General features: G+C 48.0%; 1 protein-coding gene and 1 long non-coding RNA gene across 6 annotated transcripts in view; one reads left to right on the top strand and one right to left on the bottom strand.

The window, feature by feature from the left end:
- Window positions 1-27,965, bottom strand: part of LOC309326855 — a 185,557-nt gene that overhangs the window by 128,844 nt on the left and 28,748 nt on the right. The gene's annotated exons all lie outside the window — the stretch shown is intronic.
- The window catches only part of CHD3 (chromodomain helicase DNA binding protein 3), a 62,408-nt gene that overhangs the window by 8,187 nt on the left and 26,256 nt on the right, over window positions 1-27,965 (top strand). For 2 of the 5 annotated variants that reach the window (XM_081835581.1, XM_081835585.1), the window contains exons 2-14: window positions 6,268-6,386; window positions 7,179-7,352; window positions 10,283-10,404; window positions 16,325-16,599; window positions 19,928-20,058; window positions 20,787-20,934; window positions 21,656-21,831; window positions 22,670-22,900; window positions 23,116-23,319; window positions 24,130-24,341; window positions 25,321-25,452; window positions 25,603-25,702; window positions 25,950-26,141. In XM_081835581.1, coding sequence (XP_081691707.1) covers window positions 6,268-6,386; window positions 7,179-7,352; window positions 10,283-10,404; window positions 16,325-16,599; window positions 19,928-20,058; window positions 20,787-20,934; window positions 21,656-21,831; window positions 22,670-22,900; window positions 23,116-23,319; window positions 24,130-24,341; window positions 25,321-25,452; window positions 25,603-25,702; window positions 25,950-26,141 — 2,216 coding nt within the window. Of the gene's footprint in view, window positions 1-954; window positions 4,506-6,267; window positions 6,387-7,178; window positions 7,353-10,282; window positions 10,405-16,324; window positions 16,600-19,927; window positions 20,059-20,786; window positions 20,935-21,655; window positions 21,832-22,669; window positions 22,901-23,115; window positions 23,320-24,129; window positions 24,342-25,320; window positions 25,453-25,602; window positions 25,703-25,949; window positions 26,142-27,965 lie in introns of those variants that run through there. The other 3 variants (XM_081835584.1, XM_081835583.1, XM_081835582.1) reach the window with 3 other exon arrangements.

A 27,965-nucleotide genomic window follows, 5' to 3' on the forward strand; every position in this document is an offset into this window, starting at 1 on the left:
GTAATCTCTGTGATACTTCTAGGCTGTGCGTTGCTTCATAGACCTCAAGTCACTGATCGTCACAACAATCTATTGTTAATAGGGGCCAACATGATGTGATGAACATGAGAAACACTGTTTCAGATACCTGTTTAGTTGTGAAGCTCTCTGGGTGGCCTAGAGCTGTTTTACAAGTTAGGAGAATGAGGTGCTAGAACTCTGGACTTGTACCATTTGACTACAGGTGGGCGATTATAGTTCTGAACACTTTCCTATGTAATTATCTATGCAGATTGTAAATTAGCACATCAAACCCTGCACTGATTTTCCACGTTTCAAGGAAGTGTGTTTGGGGGTTGTTGTTTTTTTATGTATGGGAATATTCAATATATGACCACTCACATGCAGTCTAAAACAACTGCCTTGTCTTTAACAGCTGTTATAGACTGGCCAGCCAGTTGAAAGGAAAATACCGCAATATTGGTGCTATTTATATATACTGTATAATTTTTTCTCCTCAGTAAAAATGGGCAAGTAGGATTGTAGAAAATAATGTTAGCCTCCAGCTTATCTGAAAAGAGAGATCTATATCTTCTGATAGCCCCTGCTAACGACATCTTAAGGAACTGGTCCAATAATAAATAAAGTGCCTATTTTAAGTATGACTATTGATACAGTGGGGGGTGCGGGTGGCGCTGTGGGTTAAACCACAGAGCCTAGAACTTGCCGATCAGAAGGTCGGCGGTTCGAATCCCCGCAACGGGGTGAGCTCCCATTGCTCAGTCCCTGCTCCTGCCAACCTAGCAGTTCGAAAACACGTCAAAGTGCAAATAGATAAATAGGTACTGCTCCGGTGGGAAGGTAAATGGCGTTTCCGTGCGCTGCTCTGGTTTGCCAGAGGCGGCTTAGTCATGCTGGCCACATGACCCGGAAGCTGTACGCCGGCTCCCTCGGCCAATAAAGCGAGATGAGCGCCACAACCCCAGAGTCGGTCACGACTGGACATAATGGTCAGGGGTCCCTTTATCTTTTTATTGATACAGTGGCTTATTTATATTATTGGCTTATCTGAGATGTAGGCACAAGGACAAATATAGTCACTATTCAGAGTACAAGACTGGAGGGATATATTAGCTAAGGCAGCCTTTGCCAGCCTGGTGCCTTCTAGTTGCTGTTGGGACTGCAGTTCCCATCAGGTGCTCCAGCCATCATTTTGAGAATTGTAGTCCTACAACATCTGGAGGGTACCAGAAAGCTGGGCAAAGAGATCTAGTTTAAGTTGGCCCTACTGCTTACAGAGCATAGACTAATCATGGAAAGAATGCAAAGGGGAAGGGTTTCAGTTATATTAGGTGAAGGCGTTCACAAAGAGGCTACTGTGATCTGGAGAGCAGTTGAGGTCTGTGACAGAATATGAAAGCATGTGCCTGAGCAAGGAGAATGACTTGAAGGGTGCTATCTTTAGCATAGGGGTAACCAGCCAGCATGGTGTCTTCCAGATTGTTGTTAAGCTACAACTCTCACAATCCCTGGGCATTTGCCATGCTGGCTGGGGCTGATGGGAGATGTAGTCCAACAATATCTGAGTCACCATGCTGGCTACCCCTTTTCTAGGACCTGCGGTTTGCTAATATCTGAGTTGCAGGTAGCCAAAAATCAGTGTGAGAGATGGATTTGGATATTGTAATTCCAGAAGACAAGTGGGGGAGAATGTGGGTTAGAAAACTTCTCTGTACAACCTCAGCGAGAATTAGAGCTTCTGTGCTGAGGTGTACAGGTCTTACCTCACATTAGTGCGGTCAAGGCATGTAGACAAGCAGCTACTGCCATGATGCTGGAGAGACTGTTGGAGGCTTTCCCTTTCCTTTTTATATCTCTGGTGGGACTGTCCTCTTTTGCAGGAGCTTTGGCCAAAGGTATTTGGGGTCATATCTGATGTTATCCGGCAAGAGGTAGTTCTAGATCTTTGGTTGGCATTGCTCTCTGTGTTTGAGGGGTCTTGGTGAATGGTGACTTCATTATTGGCAGCTGCACATATAGAGGTGGCACAGCACTGGATGACCAGGTCAGGCTGTATGTTACAAGGATGGTATAAACATGTATGGTATCTCACCTTGTCTGAGTGCCACTGGAATAAGCAAAGAAGACAGCTTTTTGGGGTTTGGTACCCATTCCTATCTTATGTAAATAGGGGCATGAATGGAGTTCATCTGCCAGGCTCTCAGAGATTTATCTGGAGTGAATTATTGATATAGATCCCGTATTTTTCCAAGTATAAGATGAGTTTTTTTCCTTTAAAAATTATGTTAAAAATTGGGGGTCGTTTTATACACAGATAGTGTATAAATGGGCGATGGGTTGCAGCCACGAGCAGGAGATTGTCAGTGGCTATTGGGTGGTTGATTGGTGGCCGCAGCAAGGGCTGTTGTCGATTGGCTGCCCCTGCGGCAATTGGGTGGGCGATTGGTGGCTTTTGCGATTTTAAGCGTCAGTCAGTCAGCTGAGTGATTTTTGGCAAACCCCCCACCAAAAAAAAGCTCAACAGTTGTGGGCAATCCTGCCAAAAAAGCTTAACAACTCCACAACTCTTGACAATCTCCCCCCATTTTCTTAATTTGGAGTCCCAAAAAACAGGGGGCATCTTATACACGGCGGGGGGTTATACATGGAAAAATACAGTAAATACTACTAAAAGAGTTAGGCTTGATGAGAGGTCATCATAGAATCAAAGAATTTGTAGCGTTGAAATGACCCCAAGGGTCATCTAGTCTAACCTCCTGCTATGCAGAAATCTCAACTAAAGCATCCATGACAGAGAGGCATCCAGCCTCTGCTTAAAAACCTCCAAGGAAGGAAAGTCCACAACCTTCAGAGGGAGTCTGTTCCATTGTCAAACAGCTCTTACTGTCAGAAAGTTCTTCTTGATCTTTAGTTGGAATCTCCTTTCTTGTAACTTGATGCCATTGGTTCGGGTTCTACCTTCTGCAGCAGGAAAGAAAACTGCAATGGGAATATGAAACTGAAACTTTAGAATGCTTTAGATCAGGCCTGGGAAGGGCACAATTCTAATTTGGAATTGACCATTAGGTCATGCCCACGGGTGCCCATAAGGTATTGGGCACATGTAGATATATTTCTTCTTCACACAAAACAATCTCTCCGCTCTAATGGCAGCAGCTTGATTTGGATCAGTCTGAGTTCTCGTTCTCTTCCAACAAAAAAATTCTACAGCTGTCACAACCAGTCATCATATGGTGAACCTTCTCTCTACATATCTCATGCCCAGATGCACTGTGCCTTGCTTGGCCCTTTTGTGTCTTCCTGAAGCATCAAGCCTCCTTGTAGTTTCTGGGAAAACAAACCCATGTTGCAAGGGAATACACTTTTTGTAAGCAGCAGCAACGGTACTCTTATCAGATGAAGCTTGTAGTCAGTTCAATGCTGGTTGAAAGGGAGCAGGCGTGTGGCAGGGGTCTCCCCCAGCAAGACATGTCTGCCTATGTTTCCCTCTCCCCTGCCCTGCCTTTCCTCGTCTGGAAATACTGGTGGGAGTCTGAGAGTATTTTAATATGTGTCCCTGGTGTGCAGACAACTTAGGCCAGACTGTGAAGGATAAAAGGAAGAAAAGCTGGGTTGGCAGCTGTAGGATAAATTGATTTTTATGCATTTGTTACATTGTCCACCTTTTCTCCCCAAGGGACTTGGAGCAGTGTCCACAGAGGTTTCTCAGCAGTCTTGAATCCAGGCTCTGGGCAGACACACCACCTTATTTTCAGCAGGGCACCTAGCTGTGTTCCCTTTAGACCTTTACCTGGACTTCCAGTGGGGGAACTGAGGCTGAGACTTTGACCTGTAATGAGGCCAGGCAATGGACACAGGTTTTCCAGAGCTAAGCCAGTTCGCTGTATCATGGCTTTTGGAGTGGTGGTGCTCTGCATAGCAGCAAGGGTTGCGGGAGTGGCTATTGAGAGAAGTTGCTTGAGGTGTGAGCAGGAGCAGTATAGGTTCAGGAGCAATCCTGCATAATGATACTTCTTATACAGGACTTTTCAGAGTGCAAGATACGTTACAGTTCATATTTCATATATGCATCAACCAGGCTCAAAGTAGGTTAGGCTGAGGCATGTCCAAGGTCATTCATCCACTAAACCTCATGGATATGTGAGGGTTTGAATCTGGGATGGATAGATGTTGCCTCTTACTTCCAGGGTTGGGCTTGGTGGACTTTCAGTCTCCTTCCACCTGTTTGTTTATTTGTAGATTTATTTTTGTGGGTTGTACTTCAGGGAAAGGGTTCTCAAAAATGTCTTCAGTCACTTCCTAACCACAATAACTTGTTTGTTCAATTTCAGTAGGAGACTCATTTCAGAAGCCTGGAGCTGCAGCACTAACAGAATCTGTGATTCTCCCATCTCAGGGGCCCTGAGCCTAGATTTCAACCCAATTCTTGGGAAGCGGGGTTGGTCAGCGTCAGATGAAACACAAAGGCTTGCGTTGCTCAGGCTTGGAAGGGATTTGGGCAAACGGTGACAGAACCTGACGTATTGGTCCTTCTAGTTTGGGGAAAGGTTTTCTGAGCACCGACACTTAGTGGGGTTACGTCCCACATTAATCACAGCCAGGTTAGCAGCAAGGCTCTTCCGTCTCCTTCCCCGCCCGCCTTGTCTGGCAAGACAAGAGAAATCGCTCAAGGGGGCAAAGTGGCTCTGGAGCGTCTAATTACCACTGAGCCGGCTGTCCTGTGATATTAACGAGTCGGCGGCGTGTGTAGCCTCTGTGTGCGGCTCGCTGTAGATAGAGCCTTCCTCTGTGCACCGAGGGGAGCAGGAGGTTGAAAAGCTGTCGGAGAAAACGCAGAGGATTAATGGTCCCTCCTCTGTCTTAATATACTGAAGTAATTTCAGTTGATGCCGGCGGAGTCGCTTCTGATTTACAAGAAGTGTGAACGAGAGGGGAGTTGGCCCGGGTGACTCCTATTAAGGAGTTATGCCTCGTTGCTACACCTGCTGCATAGTAGAGTGTCTATGTAGGTGACAACCAGCCTTCAGCCAGCCTGCCTGGAGGATTTTCTTTAAGTCCCTAGCCCACCCAGTTGGGTCCACTGTGCCTTGCAGTGCTACGAGGGAAGCACTTGAGCAGTGACCAGTCCCAGGTCTCCCATTCATCTGCTGGGACTGAGGATGCCTGTAAGGGAAGGGTGGTAGTGCTTTGGGAGGAGCATCAGACAGCAGCTGCTGGAGGTGAGCTGGCAAGGCACCAAGACATGGGGGTCCTTAGCCATCACAGACTGGAATTAAGAGAATTTGGAACATCGAGCTGGGGAAGAAGCAGGAGGAGGGAGAGTGACCTGCAACTCCCAACCATATAAAGGGTTGCATAATCTCTTTTGAGGGTAGGAAAGTTGGCCGTGCCAGGTGCAGAGTATTGGCATTTGGCATTTGCAACAGGACAGAAGGGAGGAGATGAACTTGTAGGCAGCCCTCCAATGAACAAAGGAGACCAACTTTAGGGTTATTCAGACAGACGTGTCTTACTTTCATCCTGTTTGCATGCTTTGTTGCGTACAAGGGTGCATTTACTCCTTCCCCATCCCCTTGTGAGGAGGGGTATGCTCGGTGCACTTATGTAGAACTAAATCAACCTTCCCCATTCAGCAATGGGAGGGTGGGTGAGGCTGTAGCCTCCGAAGTGCCCTTTCTTTGCCTGGCCTTGAATTTCAACCCACAAGCTTTTTAGGTGGTGAGCCATATGCACTTGCAGCCTTTTGTGCCAAAAGGCGGGTCACCCGCTGCCTCCCCTCCTTACCCACTGCCCTTCTTCATGGCTTCAAGTGTTTTGTGAAGCAAAATGAGCCAAGGTTTTTGTGGAAGTCCCTTAGGGGGATTGTCGTCTGTGCCCTGTGACCGCCTTGAGTGTGTCGGAACAGATGGCTGCTCTTCTGACCAAGCAGGGTGGGGGTGGGGTGGGAGAGTGAAAGCAAAACAGTCTTAATAGTAGAAAATAGAATCGTTCAAGCCTGTCTGGATAAAGTTGACCACAGGGGTGAGGAGGAGAGGGAACTCCACCAGGGTTTCCAGCTTCCCCTAGCATGACTCTTTCAGTGCAGTGGTGAGACCTGCTGGCAGAGAGCACAGTGTGAGGAATGGAGAGAGGATAATTGTTTCAGCATGTGTGTGAGCTTGGAGCAGTGGCTGCCCAGAAGTAGCAAAGCACACAAGTGATTTCCTTCTCTTTCTGTCATTTTTTCGTTGGTCTCATTTCCCTCCCTCCCACCCCCTTTATTTTCAGACGAAGAGGAGGAGGAGCTGCGCAACTTGGAGAGCCCCCTTGTTGTCAAGAAGAAGAAACGAGGGCCCAAAAAGCAGAAAGAGAACAAGCCGGGGAAACCCAGGAAGCGCAAGAAATTAGTAAGTTGCCTCCTTTTCTCCACTTTTGTACATGTGTGCATATGTGTTAATGGCATTAGTGACTTGCTGCTTTTTGAAGGAGGTGGGCGTTTGATGGGGCAGTCCTGATAGTGGCAAGACTGTCTTACTGGGGCCTGCGGGGAACCAGTTTGCAATGGGGGGCAGGGTTCCTTGATGCCTTGGCCATTCTGGCCCCTCTAAGGCTAAAGACTCCGCTAGAAAGAAATAGCAAAGTTTGATTTTGGACTGGGATTCCCTGCCACCCAGCCCCGGCTATGCTAGCTAATTGGTTCTTCAGCTTATGTAGTCCTGGTATGCAGAGGTGGAATTCTGCATTTGTTGAAGGCTATGGTGGATTAATGGAGGGGCACAAAAGTCACACATTTAACTGGGTGGGAGAGGTTCCTCATCGTTGTTTTTTTTAATCTCCCCTCTTCATTTTGGATGAAAATGAGTTGTTTGTGTAATATCCCTAGTTTTCCCATGCACCAGTCACAGAGGTTTTTGGGCCTCCCTGTCAGTGGGCTGCACCTCCCTGGGGGCTCTCGCTTTGTAACAGAAGGTTTTCTGCCTGAGGCATTCTGCTGCTGAATCATCTCTTCAAGGTTTACTGTTTGTTTTGTGGGTTGACAGTAACTGCAGGCTGGTTATTTTGCTAAGCCGCTTTATCTCACCATAATGAACGGGTTGCCCTTGTCCTGGCACAGGCTCCTTTGCCCAGCAGGAAGGCTGTTGCTAATTAATGCTAATGATCTCACTTGTTGTGCCCTCTCACTGTCTTCCCCTTGGCAGGTCAGCGAGGATGAGTTTGAATCTGACCGAGAGGAGTATCGGGCCAAGTCGGAGAGTGGCGGCAGCGACTATGGAGGAGTGGGGAAGAAAAAGCGGAGAAAGCATCGGGAGAAGAAGGAGAAAAAGACAAAACGACGGAAAAAGACGGAAGAAGATGGAGTGCAAAAGCCAAAGGTAGAATCCTAGAATTGTAGAGTTGGAAGGGACACCCAGGGTCATCTAGTCCAACCCCAAGCAATGCAGGAATCTTAACTAAAGCATCCATGACAGATGGTCATCCAGCCTCTGCTTAAAAACTTCCATGGAAGGAGAGTCTGCAACCTCCTGAGGGAGGGCCCTTGGAACTTGCTGGATGACTCAGGGAGTTTGCACCTCAGACTCCACTGTAGAGCCACCACCACCCAGAGTTTTCAAATAGCTTGGTTTAAAAATAATAATAATAATAATAATAATTGTATACCGCCCTTCATCTGAAGATCTCAGGGTAAAAGTAAAAGATAAGAATACAAAATAACATAATAAAAATAAGAACGAAAACAAAACAAAACAGGTGGGATAGGAGGGGCAGAATGATAGGTTTTGTACTCATGCCGAGACCCAGAATTAGACCCGTCTGTGTTTCTGCAGTCCTGTACTTTTCAACAATCCCCACACTTTTCCACCATGCAAGGCTGTGCTAGCACTGATTGGAGAATTACAAGGCAGCAATAAACTCTCCAAACGCTTTCTCCACACTGTGTTGGCTTCTGGATAATCCCACATGCCCAGATATTTTTCTTAGCGCCACCTGTTGAAAAAGCCATAGGCAAAGCAGGGGCGTAGGAAGGGGTGGGTGGGGGTGGCCGGCCCAGGTGTCATCCATGAGGGGGGTGACAAAAAGGTACACCGTGGGGGGCTCGCCCTGCTGCCCCTAGCCACGCATAGCAGATGGCCCCACTACCGCCATGTGTGGCAGATCGCTCCATCATGCACGGATCATGCTGCCCTCCCCAGCTCGCCCCGCCACCCTGGTGCATGGCATGGCCTCAGCTCCAGGTGCTCATGTATCTAACTCTACCACCAAGACAAAGAAGGGTGAGGAAGGCAGACAGACCCACAAAAGAATGCAGAGAGCTCCACAGGGCTTGTGTGGGCCCCTGGAAGAGAGTTTCTCAGGCTCCTCACACAACCTCTGCCAGCACCTGTGTTTATTCTTCATGGGTATTTACAGTGGTGAAAGGCAGGGACTGATCTTCTTTATTTTAGGTTTTTATTGAATGCATATTCAGTAGATAAATGATCTCAGGGTGCCTCAGGGTTTAAAAATATAAAAACAATAGAATACAACCATACATAGTGATACAATCATACCTCGGGTTACAGACGTTTCAGGTTGCGTGAGAGCCAGTGTGGTGTAGTGGTTAAGAGCGGTAGTCTCGTAATCTGGTGAACCGGGTTCACTTCCCCGCTCCTCCACATGCAGCTGCTGGGTGACCTTGGGCCAGTCACACTTCTCTGAAGTCTCTCAGCCCCACTCACCTCACAAAGTGTTTGTTGTGGGGGAGGAAGGGAAAGGAGATTGTTAGCTGCTTTGAGACTCCTTAAAGGGAGTGAAAGGTGGGATATCAAATCCAAACTCTTCTTCTTATTATTTTTGGGTTACGGACCCGCCAAAACCTGGAAGTACCGGAAAGGGTTACTTCTGGGTTTGGGTGGTTGCACATGCGCAGAAGCACTAAACCGCACTTTGCGCATGCACAGAAGCATCTAATCACAAACTGTGCGTGCGCAGACGTGGCACTGCGGGTTGCGAACGCTGCGGGTTGCAAATGTGCCTCCCTTATGGATCATGTTCACAACCCGAGCTTCCACTGTATATTGGAAAGCAGTAGCAAACGAAAAGCAGAATGCCAGAAAAAAAGAGTATAGAGCTCCACATCTTAAAATACCTGGGCAAATAAACAGGCCTCTTCAATTCGTTCCAAAAAGACATTGAGCTCAGTACCAAACAAGCCTCCATGGGGGAGAGTCTTCTAGAGCTGGTCTGCTGTAATGTAAGAAACTCTATAAAAAAATTCCTTCCAGTAGCACCTTAAAGACCAACTAAGTTAGTTCTAGGTATGAGCTTTCGTGTGCATGCACACTTCTTCAGATACGAGGTATCTGAAGAAGTGTGCATGCACACGAAAGCTCATACCTAGAACTAACTTAGTTGGTCTTTAAGGTGCTACTGGAAGGAATTTTTTTATTTTGTTTTGACTATGGCAGACCAACACGGCTACCTATCTGTAAGAAACTCTGTTAAGGGTTACCACTTGCTTTGCTTCAGTAGGTGGAGAGACCCAGAGATCTCTGAGCTCTTAACGACTGGGCAGTTTTGTGTGGGAGAGAGCAGTCCTTAAGGTAGCATTGTTCCCAAGCTGGAACCTGCTGCTCCTTTCTTTGACATTATTCTGTGCAGACACGTAACAGTTAGTAGCAAAAGGTTCCCCACAGGGAAACATTTCATATTTTGCTCAGGTTGCTTTCTGGGAGCTCTTAAAGCAGAAAAATAAGCCCACTGAGACCAGGTGGGCTTATTTTTCTGGATTAAACCCGGAGTCACCCTTGACCCTACACCAAATACAGGTTTGTTTTTCTTGATCAGCTGCCAGAACAATGGTCAGGCATGCTTCTTACAACTGCCTAGCAAGTTCAGCCTCCTGGTGTTCTGTCTTCCCACTTTCAGTGTCATTCAGGAATAGAGTGTACTGGGATGCTTGTGGGGATTCCTCTATATTTATTTGTCAGCTGTAGCACAGAATGTTTGGCAGAATCCCAGTGGGCCTTTCCTCCGTCCCTTGGGATGATGCCACTGTCCATAAAGTGGTAGAGTGTGAGGGGATTAATGCTCCAGCAGGCACAGAGTGGTGGATGCATCCAGCATGGTGGCTTAATTTGTCAAGGCACGCTTCATCTCCTCTCAGGGCACACTACTGTGCTGATGTAGAGACCCATTTGCATTTCCAGTCCTTCATGTCTCTTGTCCCAACACTCTTCCCCTGCTGCAAGGCAACAGTAGCACAGCAGGGAGATTTTTGCTTAAATAGCTCAAAATATACTGAACTTTTCATGTTTCTTTCAAGGTGGAGCAGAAATCCTCTGCTCAGCTGCTCATGACCTGGGGGCTAGAAGATGTGGATCATGTCTTCTCCGAGGAGGATTATCACACCCTGACAAATTACAAAGCCTTCAGCCAGTTTATGAGGTGAGTGTGTGGAATCCAGAAGGAATGGTGGGCTTCAAGGTCCACCTATTCACAAACTAAAGAAAATCAGACACTGATTGTTGTTTGGAGATGTGGGGTAAGCTTTGTAAACAGCGGTCTTCGAATAACTTTTAAAAAACCTGTTTTTGTGCAGGTCACACACACTTGTTTCATGTACACACACTTTGTGTACAGGAATAAGTCCCCTCCATCCCTTACCCACTTCTTCCCTCAAGGAAGAGTGTGTTGTCAGGTAAGGATGTCCCAACTTCTTCTCTTCACTCCTTTTTAAGCACTAGTGACATTGGCCATTGGCCACTGACTTAGATGGCTTTAAAATGAGATTAAATAAATTTAGATAAGGTTATCAGTGGCTACTAGTCCTGGTAGTCTACCTGTAGGATGAGAGGTTGGGGACTACAAGTAGGAGAGTGCCGTTGCTCTTATGTCTTACTTGTGGGCTTCTGAGACTGAACTACAGCATCTGGTTGGTGCTGTAGGAGCAGCATGCTGGACTAGATCAGCCTTTGGTCTGATCCAGCTTCGGGGCTTTTGTTATGTTCATTTGTTGTTGCTGTTTAGTCGTTTAGTTGTGTCCAACTCTTTGTGACTCCATGGGCCAGAGCACGCCAGGTCCTCCTGTCTTCCACTGCCTCCCACAGTTTGGTCAAACTCATGCTGGTAGCCTTGAGAACACTGTCCCACCATCTCGTCCTCTGTCGTCCCCGTCTCCTTGTGCCCTCAATCTTTCTCAACATCAGGGTCTTTTCCAGGGAGTCTTCTCTTCTCATGAGGTGGCCAAAGTATTGGAGCTTCAGCTTCAGGATCTGTCCTTCCAGTGAGCACTCAGGGCTTATTTCCTTCAGAATGGATAGGTTTGATCTCCTTGCAGTCCATGGAACTCTCAAAAGTCTCCTCCAGCACCATAATTCAAAAGCATCAATTCTTTGGCGGTCAGCCTTCTTTATGATGTCACTAAATGAACAAATGCTTTGGGAGTGAAGGTCTCTGAGTAGTCTTGCTTTGCCTTTATTCTTGTCTCTGGGAACTGTGCAGGAATGTGAATGGTTTATTAAACTGAAGCAACAGTTTGCATGAATGTAGCCTCTCTTTACTAGCTGGAATAGTGAAATGGCAAAAAGGCAATGAGTGGGGAAGAGGAGGAGACACGAGAAAGCAAAAAAACACTGTTTTTGCAGTGAGTGTGCTGTAGATAGCCTTTCTCAGCAAACAGTCTTGTTAAATGCAGGTACCGGAGCAACAGACAGCCCAGTATCTGCATCCACGGACCTGAGGGCTTATCTGGCTGTGAGCCTGTGACTCAATCCAGGCAAAGCTGAGTTCATGTCAGCTACAAGGAAGCTGCCAGTGGCCTTGGCAGACCCCCGTATCTCCCTGCTTTGGCTTGGCGGGCAGAGGTGCATTCTGCCGCCAACAACTCTCTGTGACCAATGGCAGCAATCCGGCACCAACATTCATGAGATCTTGAGGCCACCTGGGCCTCGCCAGTTTAATCAAGTCAGTGATTTGTGCCAGGGGCTCAGGGGACAGGCTTGCCAGTGGGGCTTTCGGAGAGTAAAGCTCTCAGCCTGGCTCTAATTAGCTTTAAATTGTTTGGCACTCGCCTGTACCTGAGGCAGTTTGCCGCCTTCCCCTGCTGCTGCTGCTGGGATCAGCCAAGAGCTCCCTCAAGACCAACAAGATGGAGCTCCTGCTGGAAAGGCCCTTTGGAGCCCTTTCACATGTTCCTCATGGCTCCCCGAGGGCTTAAAGATCTGCTGTGCATTTGGGACATCTGTGTTCCTGAAATGCAGTGTATAATCAGGACTTCTAGAGGTCTCCATAGCTGCCATATGCTGTAGTATCTGGTGGTGTGCTATCCTTCAATGTGCAAAGTGCTTTATTGTTCCTGGCACGTTTCTATCCTTGGCAGCAGCCCTGTGAAGTTATTCAGGCCTAGAGTGGAAGATCTGCTGAGGCCATCCCGTGACTCTCATAGCAGAGCCCCAGGGATTTGAAGCTGGGTCTCCCATTTATCTGAATCCAGCAATCTGTTCTCTATAGCATCGCTGGGGCAAGAATGGTGCTGCAGTACAAACGGTGCCTGCTAACCCTGCTGTATTCTGAAGACGCCATTCTCCCCTCCCCTCTCAGTCAACTATAGCATCTCATAGGTAGTGATGTTGAAGAGTGAGCAAACAGAACGAAGGCCCTTTGCTTTGGCTGCTTTGTGGCTGGGGCAAGATCACGGTTTACAACTCTTAAGAAAGGGATGGAGAGAAGTGAACAGCTTTCAAAGTGTGGACTGAAGCTTGAGACTGATATGGAGGGATAAGGAAGCAGCTTTAACCATCAAAATAAAAAGTGACATGATCACGGAAATGGAAGAGAAATATGAGTTTAGCACAAATATTCTGAAGAGTTGGAAAACTTAGGTGTTATCGCAGGTGGCTATTATTGGTGCTGCTTCTAAACAGGTTTTGTCCCTGGAGAATCCAATTTCTCTGCAGGAGGAAGGATGAGATATAATCTGTAGTTTTTCCCAGCATCGCGGTGATATGAGTCTGTCATGTTGCATCCATCCATCTTTGTATTGTGTTCTTTGTGTCTCTCTCTCTGTGTCTCTCCCTCTCTCCACCCCCCCTCACTCTGCCCCTTGATCTGTTTTTAATATTCCACCTCTGTCTCTTACTGGATGTAGAATTGCTCCCATATAGTATCACAGTCCGAAGAGTGACATTTGCTGGCCTTTTCTTTATCTTGTTGTTGTACTTGTCTCTGCCTCCCCATTTCCCCCACTGCATTCTTTGTCAGTCTCTCGCCACATGCAAGGCAAGGCAGGCCTGCTGCTGCTTTGTTTTATGCGGGCCTGTCTTTGTCTTAGAGCCCCGCCTATTTCTGGAAAGCATTTTGAAATGAAATAAATTCAGACTTTTTCCTCCCCTCTCCCTCCTCCTTTTCAAAGCAAGAGCTCATATTTCTTTAATAGCATCCCTTAATAGTCTGCAGTGCATTATGGGCCATGGTGACCATCAATAATTAAGAAGTCAAAATGAGATCATAGCACAGCTCTGCATAACAGCCTTCTTATTGGTTCAGTTCAGAAAATCCTCCAAATCGTGGTTTGGAGAATGAGGAATATGTAATGGGCTTGCATGCTCTCTTTTCCACCTCTTTCTTCTCCTCTTGAGTCCCTCCTCCATTTCTAGGTTGCTCTAACCATAGTTTGCCATGACACCTGAATCAGACAAACGATGGTTAGGGATGAACCTCAAACTGGTGTGTAGCCTCACTTCAGATCATGGTTTAAAGGTTAAAGGCATAGATGGTTGAAGTTGTGGTTGGTCTGGCTTGAACAACCTGGAAGTCAAGGAGGGAAATGGTGTGCAAGGATTGGGTGGCAGGGGTGGAAGAAAGGAGACTTGGAACATTGTTTGAATTGATCAGTTGCCCGTGACTTGCTGGGCTTTTTAGACTTGTCTCTGCAGCTACAAAGATGAGGATCATCCTCCTTGGATCATCTTTTCCTTGGAACAGGGGAACAAAAAAAGCTTGCAGGTAAAAAGGGCCTCAGCAGATGCAAGCTAGGGAGATTTTTCTGTTGTTAGCCAAGATGAAACAAGATGACCTCTTGGCTCAAGAGGTTCTTAGGCCTTACATTTCTGGGAGTGAATGATAGCTATTCCCCTGGAACCCAGTTACAGTATGTGTGTTTGTAGCAAATGGCTGGGCTACCCCATCACCAGGAATATAGCATTACTCTCAAGTCGAAACCTGAAATTTTTCTGTTGCGTGACATAACACAAAGCCCAGGGCATAAATTGATCTGGAGCTGTGTCCTGGTACGTGTGATACAATAATAAACTGGCAACCACATATGGGTTAAGGGAACAGGAATTCTAGGAAGACTTGAGTTTTTATGCCTTTCTTCTGTTACTCCCACTTTGTTTGTGTGTGTGTGTGTGCGCGCGTGTATGTAATAATGCCCTTCTGTAATCTTACCATGCAAGTGAAGGAATTGGGATTTTGTACATGTTTCAGTATTTTGAGAACTCCATTTCCACTTTTCAGAAGTCTAGCCTTTCTGGCTGCATTCTTAGACTCGAATGTATGTGAAATCTCATGGATGGGTCAGGCTGAGTGGAGCATGATTTCAGGTGTTTTAGCCACCAGGGCCTGGCCTATGGATAGAAGCAGCAGGGATCCTGACAGAATTCGGGGCCTGAGCACGATCATGGGTCAGGGTTTGCTGTGCTAGAAATTAACCCCTTTAGAATCTTGTGCATGGCTTTCCCTGTCAGGTGGATGAAAGCTTGTATTTATGCCCATTGCACAAGGGCTGTGAATGTCTGCCAGCCAAAATCCCAGAGGTCCTTGTACACTCGAGCCCCAGTTGGTTCAAACGTCGGCATGCTGGTTACGAGCGCTTTGTGTTGACAGCAGATGAAGTGCTGAGGCTGGTTGGGGGCAGAGAGATCAAGAAGATGCAGCATCTGCAGCGAGGATTATTGCAGATGATGGATGTCTTGTGCTCCAGGGTTCTTGGCTGCAGGGATAGAGGGATGAAGGAGGAGAGGAGGTCAGAGCTATCGCCTCCAGCCCTGTACGGCAACATGGTGCTCTGTTTCTGTGAGTGTGGTGTTGGCCTCTGTTGGATTAAACAGAGCATTGGCTTGTTCCGGTTTGGCTGTTCTTGTCTTCCCTTGAGACAGATAAAAGCCAAAAGGAGCAAGCAACTGTAATCCTTGCCTTGCTGGGCTATGAGGTTAGCCCCAGGGGAGGGGCAAGCTGGGGTGATTTATGTATAATGCTTTGGTTTGCTCTATGGAATAGGCTGCTTCCATGTTGGACTGATCCTGTAGTCCAACAGGATGCTTCCAGGTTAGCTTCACTTGTTTTGTGGAATGTTAATAACTTTCAGACCTGGAAGAAGCTGCTTTTATTGTTTGCCTTAGAACCCAAATACATCAGGCCACTTCTGAAATATTCCTTTCATGTGCTGATTTTGGGAATTTCATTGTTGATGGTTGCTCAGAACCACACACACCTCTAAGCATTTCCTCGGTGTAAAAAAACCCCCAACCCACCAGAATAAAACCACAAATACTTCCATTTCTGTCTTAAAAGGAGTTAGATCTTCAGCTCTTCCTCTGCTAAGGGAGTGATTTGAGAATTTTAACACTTCTGATACCTGGGTTCCTTCTGAAGCCTAATCTAAACTCATTAAGGCCCAGTTGATGGCCTTATTAGCGGGGAAGGTTTAATTGCTTCTGGATTCTATAAAGTGCTCCAGGTGCTGCACAGCTGCTCAGTCCTCTTTCTAATCCCAGGATTTATTTCACATAAATTTAAAATTTAAAAATGTCTGTTTCAAAATCATACAAAATCATTAACTGGTGTGAGGATTTCCAGACTTTATGTTTTAGCTTCGAATGGGATAAGGCAACCAAAATGATCAGCAGGGAAAACACAAAAAACAAACAAAATGATCAGCAGGCTGGAGCAACTTCTGTATGAGGAAAGGTTGCAACATTTGGGACTTTTTACTTTAGAAACAAGGCTTGTAAAGTGGGCGACACCATGATGGGTTCTATTCAGATAACTTATTTCTGTTAGACCCACTGACATTAATGGACCTAAGTTAGTTATGGCCAATAATTTGGGAGAGTCTACGCTGAATAAAAATTGGTTGAATACAACTCCATTGTTCATATTCATGCATAGTATGGAGAAGGTGTATAGTCTCTCATGAGACTAGAACTCAGGGACATCAAAAATAGTAGCAAGTTTGTATGGAGAAGAGTGCTGAGTGCAAGAACATCAAATCTTCTTTAGTGTTTCTTTGCTATTCTCTGAAAGGGATGATGTAGGGTTTGCACGCTTGAACTTACATTGCTGTTTCGTTTCCCCTTCTTCCTAGGCCTCTTATTGCCAAAAAGAACCCCAAGATTCCGATGTCTAAAATGATGACTATCATGGGAGCTAAATGGCGGGAGTTCAGTGCCAACAACCCCTTCAAAGGGTCGACGGCAGCTGTGGCTGCCGCAGCTGCCGCAGCTGCAGCTGCAGTAGCTGAGCAGGTGTCGGCTGCAGTGTCGGCTGTCACTGCTTCACCTGAGCCACAACCGCCACTACCGCTGCAGCCTCCTCTGCAGCCTCCTCCAATCCGCAAAGCCAAAACCAAAGAAGGCAAAGGTGAGTAGCAGGAGACCTCAGGCCTTGCAGAAGGATGTGTGTGCACCCGTGTATGCGGAGCACATTAGACAAAGCTGTTGGCTTGATCTGTCCAACTTCCCTTTGCTGTGGAAGCCAGACCTCTCTAATGTTTTGACATTGGAGCTCTGGAGAGTGGTGGTGGTGGGCTAGTGGGATACAACATGCATGTCTGCCACCGAGTGGCATTGAGTTTGTCACACCAATAGCATAAAGAGCCAAGATGTCAGATCTTCTGCCTAGAGCTGTGGGGCTGGTTCTTCACCCTGGACCCAGAGATCTTGGCTCCCAGCAATCCATACCCCAGCACACCAGGACTCCACTCTTCTCCCAAAATACCAACTTTAAGCCCTCTAGTTCCCCACACCCAATGACAGCCTCACTTCTCTGTCCAGTGGAAGGAAGGCATCCACAAGCAAACAGACTCCCACTTCTACCCAGCAGAGGCAGGATCATGTGACACCAAACCAGAAGGACTTTGCTAACTCAGGGATGTTCCACTTCAGCTCCTTTCCTACCTTGTCCAGGTTAACAGCAGCTGTTCTGTTTCTATGGTGATTGTTTTTTTACCACAGCTTTTTACCTTGACATTCTGCTATCTCAGGTTTCCCAGCTTTCATACTCGCATGCTCTTCTCTCTGGCTTTACACATAAAAAAAATTACAAAAACTGTTACCTCCTTATCTTTCATCGCTTCCTCTTTTCCCTTTGTTTTTCTGTTGCCTGGTCACAGCACCAGTAGGCAAAGCTCTTGCAAGGACATCAACAGAAATAAAGGAGGATTGGTTAGATTGGTGAGAAGGTTAAAAAGTGCTGCCGATAGCACTGTTTCCCCCACTGCCTGGGTGGCTGCTGCAGGGCACCCCACAGTGGATTCCCAAGGAGGGTCGTCAGTGGAAGCAGACAGCATTATTGGTAGTGCCCTGAATCTCCTAGCAGAACATAAAAAAGCAGTATTGCTAGCTCAGAAACCACTGTCTATTACCAACTGTTGTTGCCACTCTGGTCTCCTGACTGTCTCCAGAGATAAAGATCTGCTTTGGGGCAGCACAGTGAGGTTTGAGTGGGCCTCCTTATGCAGGAGGGCTGCTGGAATGCTAACGTTTTCCCCCTTGAGGAACAAGTGATGCCATTTTCTGATCTTGCTGCTGAGGGGGGTTATGTAGCAGCAGCTATACCCAGGGGTCTGCTCCACTTATATGAATGGCAAACCACATACAGGATTCCAGCTTCCGCTTTTCTCTGCTGCTCAATCCAAGAGTTCCTCAGTGAAGATTGCACTGGTTGCGCTGCATGGCTGATGGCACTGCATCCACTACTGTAGCAGCTTCTGGTGGTACTTCCTTGGTTCAAGTATCTACACTGGATCTAACACAGCAGGCTGTAGCTGAGGAACGTACACAATAGTTATGGACCCTGATCTAGTGCTTGAGAGGGGGAGCTGTGGCACCACTGCTCACTTCACCAGCAACCCTCCTCCAACTCTTCTTTGGCTTCCATTCCTTCCAAGCTCAAATCAGCAGTTAAGGGTCCTAAGCACACACTGCTGGGCAGATACCTGCTGGTCGTAAAATTGCTAGGGGTTGCAGATCCTTGCAAGCTGTCAGAAAACACTTAGGGAAAGGAAAGGTGCCTCCAGCTGCCGGGGGGGGGGGCAGTATTCAGAGGATTGCAGGAGAATAGACTAACAGAGAAACTTATATAAGTTCCAGAGATTAAGGAGAATGGAGTGAGGGTGGTCTGCCTGAGGATGGTCTGCCTTCATTGCTAAGCACTTACTCCCAAAGTGCTCTGAGATTGCAGGACCCAACCTCAGAACCTGTGCAGCAGATATGCAGGGCAGCAGTGTTCTTTTGTTTTTTGTTTTAAGCACAAACCTGCTGTCACTCAACATTTTTATTCTCTACCACAGCTGATCATGGAGCACCTGCGTTGACAGGTGGCAGCCCTGTTCTCAGTACTGTCCTGGCCAGATCATGTTCTTCAGGCACTCATGAGCTGTTTGAGTTTCTATGTCTGAAGCTCCTCTTCTGAAGGTGCTTTCCCATGTGATGATCACATTATCACAGTATGCCTCTGAATGACAGGCTCCTGTGTATACACCTCTTGTGTATTATAGAAAAAGGCAGAGTGATTTCAAGACCAGACTCATCCTTTATCCCTAAAGTTAATTCCTTGTCCCATCACTCTCAGGAACTAATCCTGCCTTTCTTTGACCTTAACCCCTCTGAAGAAGGCTTGGTACAAGCTAGACATGCGCAAGGCACTAAAATCCATTTCAGAAGCACTGTGCCCTTCAGGCACTCAGATTGCCTCTGTATTTCCTTTAATCCCTCTAACCTAGGCCAAAACATGCCTAAGACGTCTCTGATTAGGTGGATCAGTTCACGTATATTGCTAGTTCTTGAGGCACAAAGCTTGCCTACACTGTTTAAAATCACGTTGAACTCGACCAGGGCAACCTGGCATCACTGCAGCCTTTTCTACCAATGCTTCAATATTACAGATATGAAGGTGTGTGACTTACTCCTCAGCAGATACTTTTCATTACATATTGTAGGATGCATGCCTGTGCTTTGACAGAGGTAGCATTTGATAGGAGTGTGCTACAGCGTGTACTGCTGCTGTCTTAGATATCCATATTGGGGTGCCTGCCTCCCAATGGACACAGAATGGAACCTTGCTCCCTTATTGTGAATGCCTGTCCTGGCCCAGTGTGACCAGAGGCATCCAGCCCTGTTCTTCTTCAGGTGGTTGGGTACCAACTGGCACATGGGGGCTTTGGCTATAATTGTCCACCTGTGCCAGATGTGGAGACTGTTATTTCTGTTTTCCTAATATTCCTTTTTCCTCCAGTTTCTTAATGCACACAATATGTGATCGGCTTGTTAAGGAATTGGAACTAAGGCTAAGCCTCCTGAGCCAGCACAATGTTTCATTTTGGTGTCACCTGATCCTGCCTGCTTTAGGTGGTAGTAAGTGGGAGTCCATTCATATAAAGATTCCACCTTCACACTTGGCCAGGATAGACCTTCATGATAAGCGACCAACACCCCAGTCTTTCCGAGAGGAGCGGTGTAGAAGAGGACAGCAGCCAGGACATTTGGCTTCTCAGCATCTGGTAGGGGGAATCTCTTGCCAAGCTCTGCCATCTGTTTGCTGCTTTGTAGCTTCACGGGAGCCAACGTCTTCACCCCAAACGCCTATCTATTTGCTCTTCAAATGTGTGTGCAGGGGGTGGGGGGAGACAGAGAGCACTGAACACATTCATATGACAGCTTGCTTATTTATTTGTTTATTTCAACAAAAGGTCCAGGCCACAAGAAGCGGAGCAAGAGTCCTCGCATCCCAGAGATGAAGAGGAAGATGAAGGGGAAGAAGATGGCGCCTCTGAAGATCAAGCTGGGCATGATTGGGGGCAAGCGCAAAAAGAGCAGCTCAGTAAGACCCTCTCCTTGTCCACTGGGTGTGAATGTGGAGACTGGGTGAAAAGTGATGGGCGGATGGGCATTGTTCCTATTTGTTTGGCGTTTTCGGACGGAAGAACTGTGCAGTTTTAAAAGAAGACATCGCAGCTACCTGCCAAAATCGGATTTCTGTGACCTGTTTTTGTTATGCAAATGCAGCTCATTTGCTTCCCTTTGGCTCTTTTGCTTGCTTATTGTGCTTGTGCTAGTCTTGGGGAGGGTTCTTGTACTGACCTTCTTTGCTGCTCTTCTGGCTTTTGAGATTTCACCAGGTGCTGCCATAGCCTGCACAATGTTCAGCTTGCCTTTGAAGCCATCCTGCCCCACCACAGGCATAATATTTTTCATATGGGCTATGGTAGGAAACCAGGCTAGACTGAGTTTGCATGGTATGACTGGAGGTATGCTTGTTTGCTTATAAAATGACTTCTGTTTTCTTCTTGCCCCCTCACCTTTACCTTATAACTGTATTAAGTGGTGCTGTATTCTCCCTGCTCCCACCCCCCCCGGCCATAACTTAGGAGGGCTGGAGGGCAAGCCACCTCCTTTTTTTTCTTGCTTGCTCCTTGGGGCAGATACTAATCTCAGGTGCCAAGCTTGTCTCACCCGCTTCCCAGCCACCATTTCCTCTCTCCCCATTCCCCCTTACTTCTGCTTCTGTATGGGTCTTTCCTAATGGAGGGCTGCTCCGGTTATGTACAGCATTTGTTTCAGAGTGACGAGGTGGGAGAGCCAGAGGAAGAATCTGACCTTGACAACTCCAGTGTTCACAGCTCCTCGGTGCGTTCTGACAGTTCAGGGCGGGTGAAGAAACTCAAGCGGGGCAGACCTGGACGGAAGAAGAAAAAAGGTGAGTGTGGGCTGTAGGTTAGAGCATGGTAGTTAGGTAAACAAACTCATTTCCTGGTTATAGGATAGATGCGGCTATCAATCACTCCTAACCCTGATGGCTGTGTTCTGCTTCCATGGTCAGAGGCAATAAACTTCTGAAAACCAGTTGATGAAAACTGCAGGTGGGCAGAGTGCTGTTGTACTCATGTCCTCCTTGCAGGCATCTGGCTGGCCACTGCGACAACAGGATGCTGAACAAGATGGGCCACTAGCCTGAGTTCTTTTGGGTTAGAAAAACACAATCCTACTAGATTTCCCTGTAAAAAGAACGACAGAAAGACTCGCTTTCTCACTCATTTGCCAGGGCAGAAGGGCCATTTTCCAAGTTTCCTGTTTGTGTGTGGCAAAGGAATTCTGGGAAGTTTCAGCCACGCCTCCTTCCCACTGGTTTGTGTCATTCACAGGCCCCCCTAGCCCTGGAGAGAAGTTTCCATTCAACCCACCTTTCATTGTGCTAATCATCCAGCCTCTTCTCCCTTCAGTTGCTGCTTTTTCAGTTCCATCCCCTTTTGGGGACGAGCGGTAAATGCAATTTGTTGAATACCCCTCAGTTTCTAAGGGAGGAAGATGGATGACTCCCAATCCTAGACCTGCCCTGGCCCAGGTAAGGGAGTAGGTTGTACGTAGCTCAGGTGCCTTCATGCCATATTCTGGTTTCTCCCCACTTCCCGGCCCTGCAGTTGCTGGTGAAGAAGAGGCAGACGGCTACGAGACAGACCACCAAGACTACTGTGAGGTGTGTCAGCAGGGCGGGGAGATCATCCTCTGCGATTCATGTCCCAGAGCTTATCACCTGGTGTGCCTGGATCCGGAGCTAGACAAGGCCCCCGAGGGCAAATGGAGCTGCCCCCACTGTGTAAGCTGCTCACCTTTCTTCCTTGTTCTCTGCACACTAGCACCTCCCACCCTGTGTCTCCCCCATTTCCAGGGAAGGAGCTTGCCTGTTGTAGCCCTTGCTCTGGTGCCGTTCCCGCTTAGGAGTCCAGGATGCTGTGCTAAAAATATATATTAAAAATCCAAAATATCAAGCTTTGAAAATTCAGATAATGTAGCTGGAATAGATTGTGCAAAAAACAATGAACTTGCACTTTCTAGTTCACCTTCTGAGTGCAAAACTGTCCTTTCCCTCCCTTTGTTTTAAATTAGTGCTTGGGTTAGGGATGGTGGGAAAAGAGGGACTTTGGGGGGTGCTGTGTGCATAGGGACAAGGAGGCAGGGGCTGGGGTTCAGTGGAAGGACTGATTGGTCCATTCAGATGCCTTGTGGTTTCAAAACCCTGGCATATTCTTGTACCACAAAGACTAGTGCAATTGAAGTGGGGATACTTGCTCTTCTGATGCTGTACTAGGAACCCAGATCCTGCTATTATTGGCTGCAAGGATCTGGATCTCTTTGAAAAATTATATTAAAAAAAATATTTAGCACATGTGCTGCTGAAGCTAGTACCTAAATTAATTTTTGAGAGCTACTCTGGGCTTTTAAAGCTGTGCTCTTCTACATACTTCATTTTCCTTTGCCAAGAATTCAGGCTGTGTAGAAACAGAAACCCATGAGTCTGAAATTCATCAGAATACTGTAGTTGCTGGATAGGCTCTGGCTTCTGCTGTTTGCAGCTCCAAGTGCTCCTACTTGCATGACCCCTATATCATAATCCAGCTCTCTCTCTCTGGGTGTGTCGTGTCCCTCGCCTGCAGGAAAAAGAAGGGGTGCAGTGGGAGCCAAAGGAGGAGGAAGAAGAGTACGAAGGGGAGCTGGACGATGCTGAGAAGGAGGAGGAGGACGATCACATGGAATACTGCCGCGTCTGTAAGGACGGGGGCGAGCTCTTGTGTTGTGATGCTTGCATCTCATCCTACCATATCCACTGCCTCAACCCGCCGCTTCCTGAGATCCCTAATGGGGAATGGCTGTGTCCCCGTTGCACGGTGAGGGCACTGGGAGAGAGGGCATCATGCTGGATTTCGGGGTGGGGTGGGGGAGTGGCTGTGCTGTGAGAAGAGGGCAAGAGAGAGAGACCAGCCAATGCATTTACTTGTCAGTAAGGCTCACTGGTTACATAAAAGGTTGCCTCCTGGACAAGAGGCTTTGGTGGGTGGCCAGACTCCCTGTGTCTCTGACACCTTCTCTTTCCCATCCCCAGTGTCCCATGCTAAAGGGACGGGTCCAAAAAATCCTGCACTGGCGATGGGGGGAGCCTCCGACACCAGTCGCTGTCGCCCTGCCGCCCAATGCCAACCCAGACGATCCACCGCCCAAGTCTCTGCAGGGTCGTTCCGAGCGCGAATTCTTCGTCAAGTGGGTCGGGCTGTCCTATTGGCACTGCTCCTGGATAAAGGAATTGCAGGTACAACTTTGACTAAACTTGGGGCTGAGGCAGCTATGCCTTCGGACAAAACTCCATTCCTCGTCAGAGAGTGCGGGACCCCAAAACTGGAAATGAATGGTGGGATGACAGTGCTGTCAACAGCACACAGGGAGAGCTTGGAGTGTCTGGGCATTTGAACCCCTCCACATAGCATCATTCAGTCTTTGGGCAGCTTGCTTCTGGTCTTTGCCCTGCCTTCGTCCTTCGGCATAAACTTAAATCAGTGTCACCTCAACTGTGGGCTGGGGTGAACTTCTTCATTCCCTCTCTTCTGCCCCCAAGGACTGCCACCTCTCCCCAGCACCTCCCAGCACTCCAGCTCCAGCAGTGTTGTTCTGCTGTTGCTCTCTGGGCACAGGCAACCAGGAAAGATGCCAGCCTGTTTGTGCAAAAACCACGTCCGTTTGAAAGGTGGTATATTAGAATGGGAGAGCAACAGCAGCAGCAGCAACACATGTCTGTCAATGCCAATGATAGCCAGAAGTCCCAACTACTCTATGTCCCAACTTCTTCTAATGACTGGATGCTGAGCATAGGGATCACCATCATCAGGGTGCCCTGTATGTGAGCCTCCTTCAGGCATGTCACTGGCTTCATCAGAACCATGTGTGCTGTTTCTCTTGACCCATCATGGCAGAGGCTAGGTGGCCAGTGATCAGGGGTGGAGTCGCAGTGGGTTTTCTGTATCAGCATTTGATTCAAATCCTTACATTTCTCATTCACGTCTACTCAGTTTCTCACCTTTCATTTTTCTTCCCTTTCTCTGCCCCCTCCCCCCACAAATCCCAGCTTGAGATTTTCCACCTGGTGATGTACAGGAATTACCAACGAAAGAACGACATGGATGAGCCCCCGCTGCTTGACTACGGTTCTGGTGATGACGATGGGAAGAGTGAGAAGAGGAAGAACAAGGATCCTTTCTATGCCGAGATGGAGGAGAAATACTACCGCTATGGCATCAAGCCTGACTGGATGACCATCCACCGTGTTATAAACCATAGGTCGGCTTGTGTGTGTGCATGTGCACACTTGTGTGCGCATAGTTCATCCCCTGTCACAATGATGCCATGGCTCTAGGGTGGTGAACCTGCAGCCCTCGGGCCAGATCTGGCCCACTAAACCACTGCAGGTGGTCGACAGGCATTGACAAAACTGAGCTCCTCTTCTCTGCAAAGGCAACTCTTTTGCTGGAAGGTCTTCCTGATCAGGAAACAGGAAGGCATACTCCTTCCTGTTTGCAAAGCATTAAGACCTTCTGCCAATAGCACAGCATAGGAAGGAGGAACCTTTGTAAGGTGAACCAGTGGGGCTTTCTTACCCATCACAATGCTGGCTTGAACCTCTCTCCTCTCCTCTCAGCCCAGCACTGCAATGGGGATGAGTGCCATGCATACATCCTAGTGTGGTGTGTGCCAGCATATGCGTGTGTGTGATCTGCATGTGTTTGGTTTGTGCATGCTGCATATCTGGCAAGTGTGTGTGTGTGTGGTGTGCATGCATGCATGCAGTCCTCGGACATTGGTCAGTTTTGAATGTGGTCCCTGGACCTGGGAAGGTTTAGCCGCTTGTGCCATAGCCCATGGCCAGTGCATTGTTAGTCCTGATGAGACCTAGGCGTGTGTTGGATACTTTGCAGTGGGCATTTGTGGGCTCACCCAGCAGGGAGTAATTGAGGTATAGGTGTTGGCAGCCTGGCCACTCCTGGGAACCCCACCTTTCTTTAAAGAATATTTAATCCTCAAGGTTCTGAAGAATAAAATGGATTTGAACGTGACCTTTGTGCATTTCTCCAAGAGAATCCTTCTAAAAGATTTCCATATCTTCGCAATATTCACCGGCTTAGCCATGGTGGCCTTTGTTGACTTAATCCCATCAGATGCCTTTCGGTGAAACAGAGTAAGCAAACCCAGTTTGTGTGTTTTCTTTTCTTTCTGCTTCTTTCTCTCTTTTCTCTTTGCGCCGTGAATTTACTGCGTGCAGCATTGACAAAAAGGGCAACTACCACTACCTGGTGAAATGGCGTGACCTTTCCTACGACCAGTCCACGTGGGAGGAGGATGAGATGTTGATTCCCGACTATGAGTACCAGAAGCAGGCCTATTGGTTTCACAGGTGAGGAAACTATGAGGGTGGCAGTGGGGAGGGAGGCACTGAGCAGGGCAGGATTGAGCTACCTGGCCCAATGCACCATGGGCCATGCCTGAGATTCCTGAGTGAGACACAATGGGGCCTTCCTCTCTCTCCACCCCCCTCACTCTCTAGAGAGCTGATAATGGGTGAAGACCCTGCCCAGCCCAGAAAGTACAAGAAGAAGAAGAAGGAACTGACGTCGGAGGACCCGCCCAACTCCCCCACCAACGATGTAAGCTCTGGGATGGTGGCTAGCAGTGCAGCCACCCCTCTGCGGTGCTGGGCACCCTTGATGCTGCAGTACTAGGCTGGGAAGGGAGTGCAGCCTGACAAAGAGGAAATCTCTGTGCAGCTGATGGGCCCAAGACGTTTTAAATGGGGATCATTTCAGGGGTGGTGTCCAGAAGGGAGCGAGCCTCTGTCCGTGGGTGTGCATGGCTCTCACCTCTCTGCTTCTCTGTCTCCGGACATCCTTGCAGCCTACGGTGAAGTATGACAGCCAGCCACGCTTCATCACGTCCACAGGGGGCACGCTGCACATGTATCAGCTGGAAGGCCTGAACTGGCTGCGGTTCTCCTGGGCCCAGAGCACAGACACCATTCTGGCAGATGAGATGGGCCTTGGCAAGACGATCCAGACCATTGTCTTCTTGTACTCGCTGTACAGGGAGGTAAGCCAGGAGTGGTGGCCTGGGCATGTTTGCTCTCTTTTCCATTGTCTGAAGTATGTGAGTCTCTCTCCATTGTCTGAAGTATGTGAGTCTCTCTCTCTCCCTCCCCCCCCCCCACTGCCCCTACCTCCTGCGGAAACCTAACATTTACATGTCATTGCATGGCCCTTTCCTTATGCTGTGACCCAGAACTGGTTCTCTTCCTTTTCTGATCATGCGCCTTCCCAAGTGTTACAAAGAAAGTGCTGGCTTCCTGTCCTAAAAGCTCACAGTCCTAAAAGTAGAGGAAGGGGAACAGGGGTATACATGGGACAGAGGGGGGAAATGGGTTATAAACCTTCCAGTGAAACTCTCCCACCTATTCCAGACCCCTTGTGTCTTTCCAAGAAAGAAAGCCAATAAAGTTGCTTTTGCCAACGTTGTCTTTGTTTACACAGTTCCACCTTTCAAAGCAACTAAAAGTGCCCCCATACTCCTACTGAGACCCCATTCCCTGTTTGCCTAGCCCCTCTCCCCCTCTGAGATGGAATGGAAGAGATTCTCTTTGCTTCCCACCTCAGGCCCATCCATTCATTTCCACTGTTCTCCAACCAGATTGAAGCCACCGACTATTCTCCTCCAATCTGCTTTGGATGTCATAAAGCAAGTTTCCTGCCACTTGTTACTTCCCTCAAAACCTCCGCCTTAGCTCTCATTTTATTTGGGGTTTCCCTTCAGGGTTTCTGAAGGGAGATGGGCCTCATTTGTTGTTTGGAGTTTGGCCTCCCTGCTCTCCCAAGCTTCTCCCCTTTGGGGTTTCCTCATGGGTGAGTGTTCTGGAGCTGAACTATTTCTGCAGGATCCTACCCGTCAGCATGAGCTAGACCTCAAGTGCTCCCTCCCTGCTGTCCTCCTCTGCCCCAACCACCTCCTGTCTTGACCTCCTCATGGCAGCCTCCCAATGAGTGCCTGCTTTGCCAAGACATCTTGCTGAAGTACTAGAGCCGCAGGCTTTTCTGAAAGGCGGCGAGGCAAGGGAAAGCCCTTTGCTTAAGCAAGCAGCTGAGTTGCTGTCTGCTCCAACTGCTGATCTGTCTGAAACCTTGAGTGGGGCGAATCCTGCCACGTTGCCCCAGATTCTTTCCTCCATAACAGAAATATCTGGCAGCAAGCAGCCGTTCTCCATAAAAGAAAAGGTGCACATTTAATCTCTGTTGTAGGGCAGCTTCCTTGTTGGTGATGACGTAGGAAGCACACAATGTGCATATGCTTCTCTGAACACGAGCGTGAATGCATCTGGGAAACCTGATGGGGCCAGATTTCCCAGATACATGCAAATTTGCGTGCGACATCTGCCTGATTACCTGTTCCATGTGGAAAGCATCCGTGTTGTGCTGGTGCTTCCTATCGCATTCATAACGTGTGGAGCCATGGCCAGCCTTGCCTTGTGTGATGTAGATTATATGTCTTTTGGGCACTGACCATATGAGGTCTCCGTGTTCTGTATACCGCCTAGCACAGGGTTGGTGCTGAATGAACGTCTGGTAGGAGGAGTGCATCAGCCCCAGGCAAAGGGTCCTTCTGTGAACAGCTGTTACTTCTGTATGAACAGCTGCTGTGACTGGCTGCGTGTCAGTGATCCCAGCAGAGCCACAGGAGAACCTTCCTCATTCTGGCAGCCAGCATTTTATGAATGGATTTCTCTTTGCCTAGCTGAGCCCCTGGGAGCCAAAAGCAAAGAGCCTGAGAATTGCTGCATCAGGCTGAGTCAGGGCTGGGAGCTGCCGGTGGCCTCTTTTGACTCCTCCCGAGCTGCAGACAGGAAAGTTCCTTCTAGTTCACATG

This window comes from Podarcis erhardii (genome assembly GCF_964252035.2).
Source record: "Podarcis erhardii genome assembly, chromosome: 13".
In the NCBI taxonomy this organism is placed as follows: domain Eukaryota; kingdom Metazoa; phylum Chordata; class Lepidosauria; order Squamata; family Lacertidae; genus Podarcis; species Podarcis erhardii.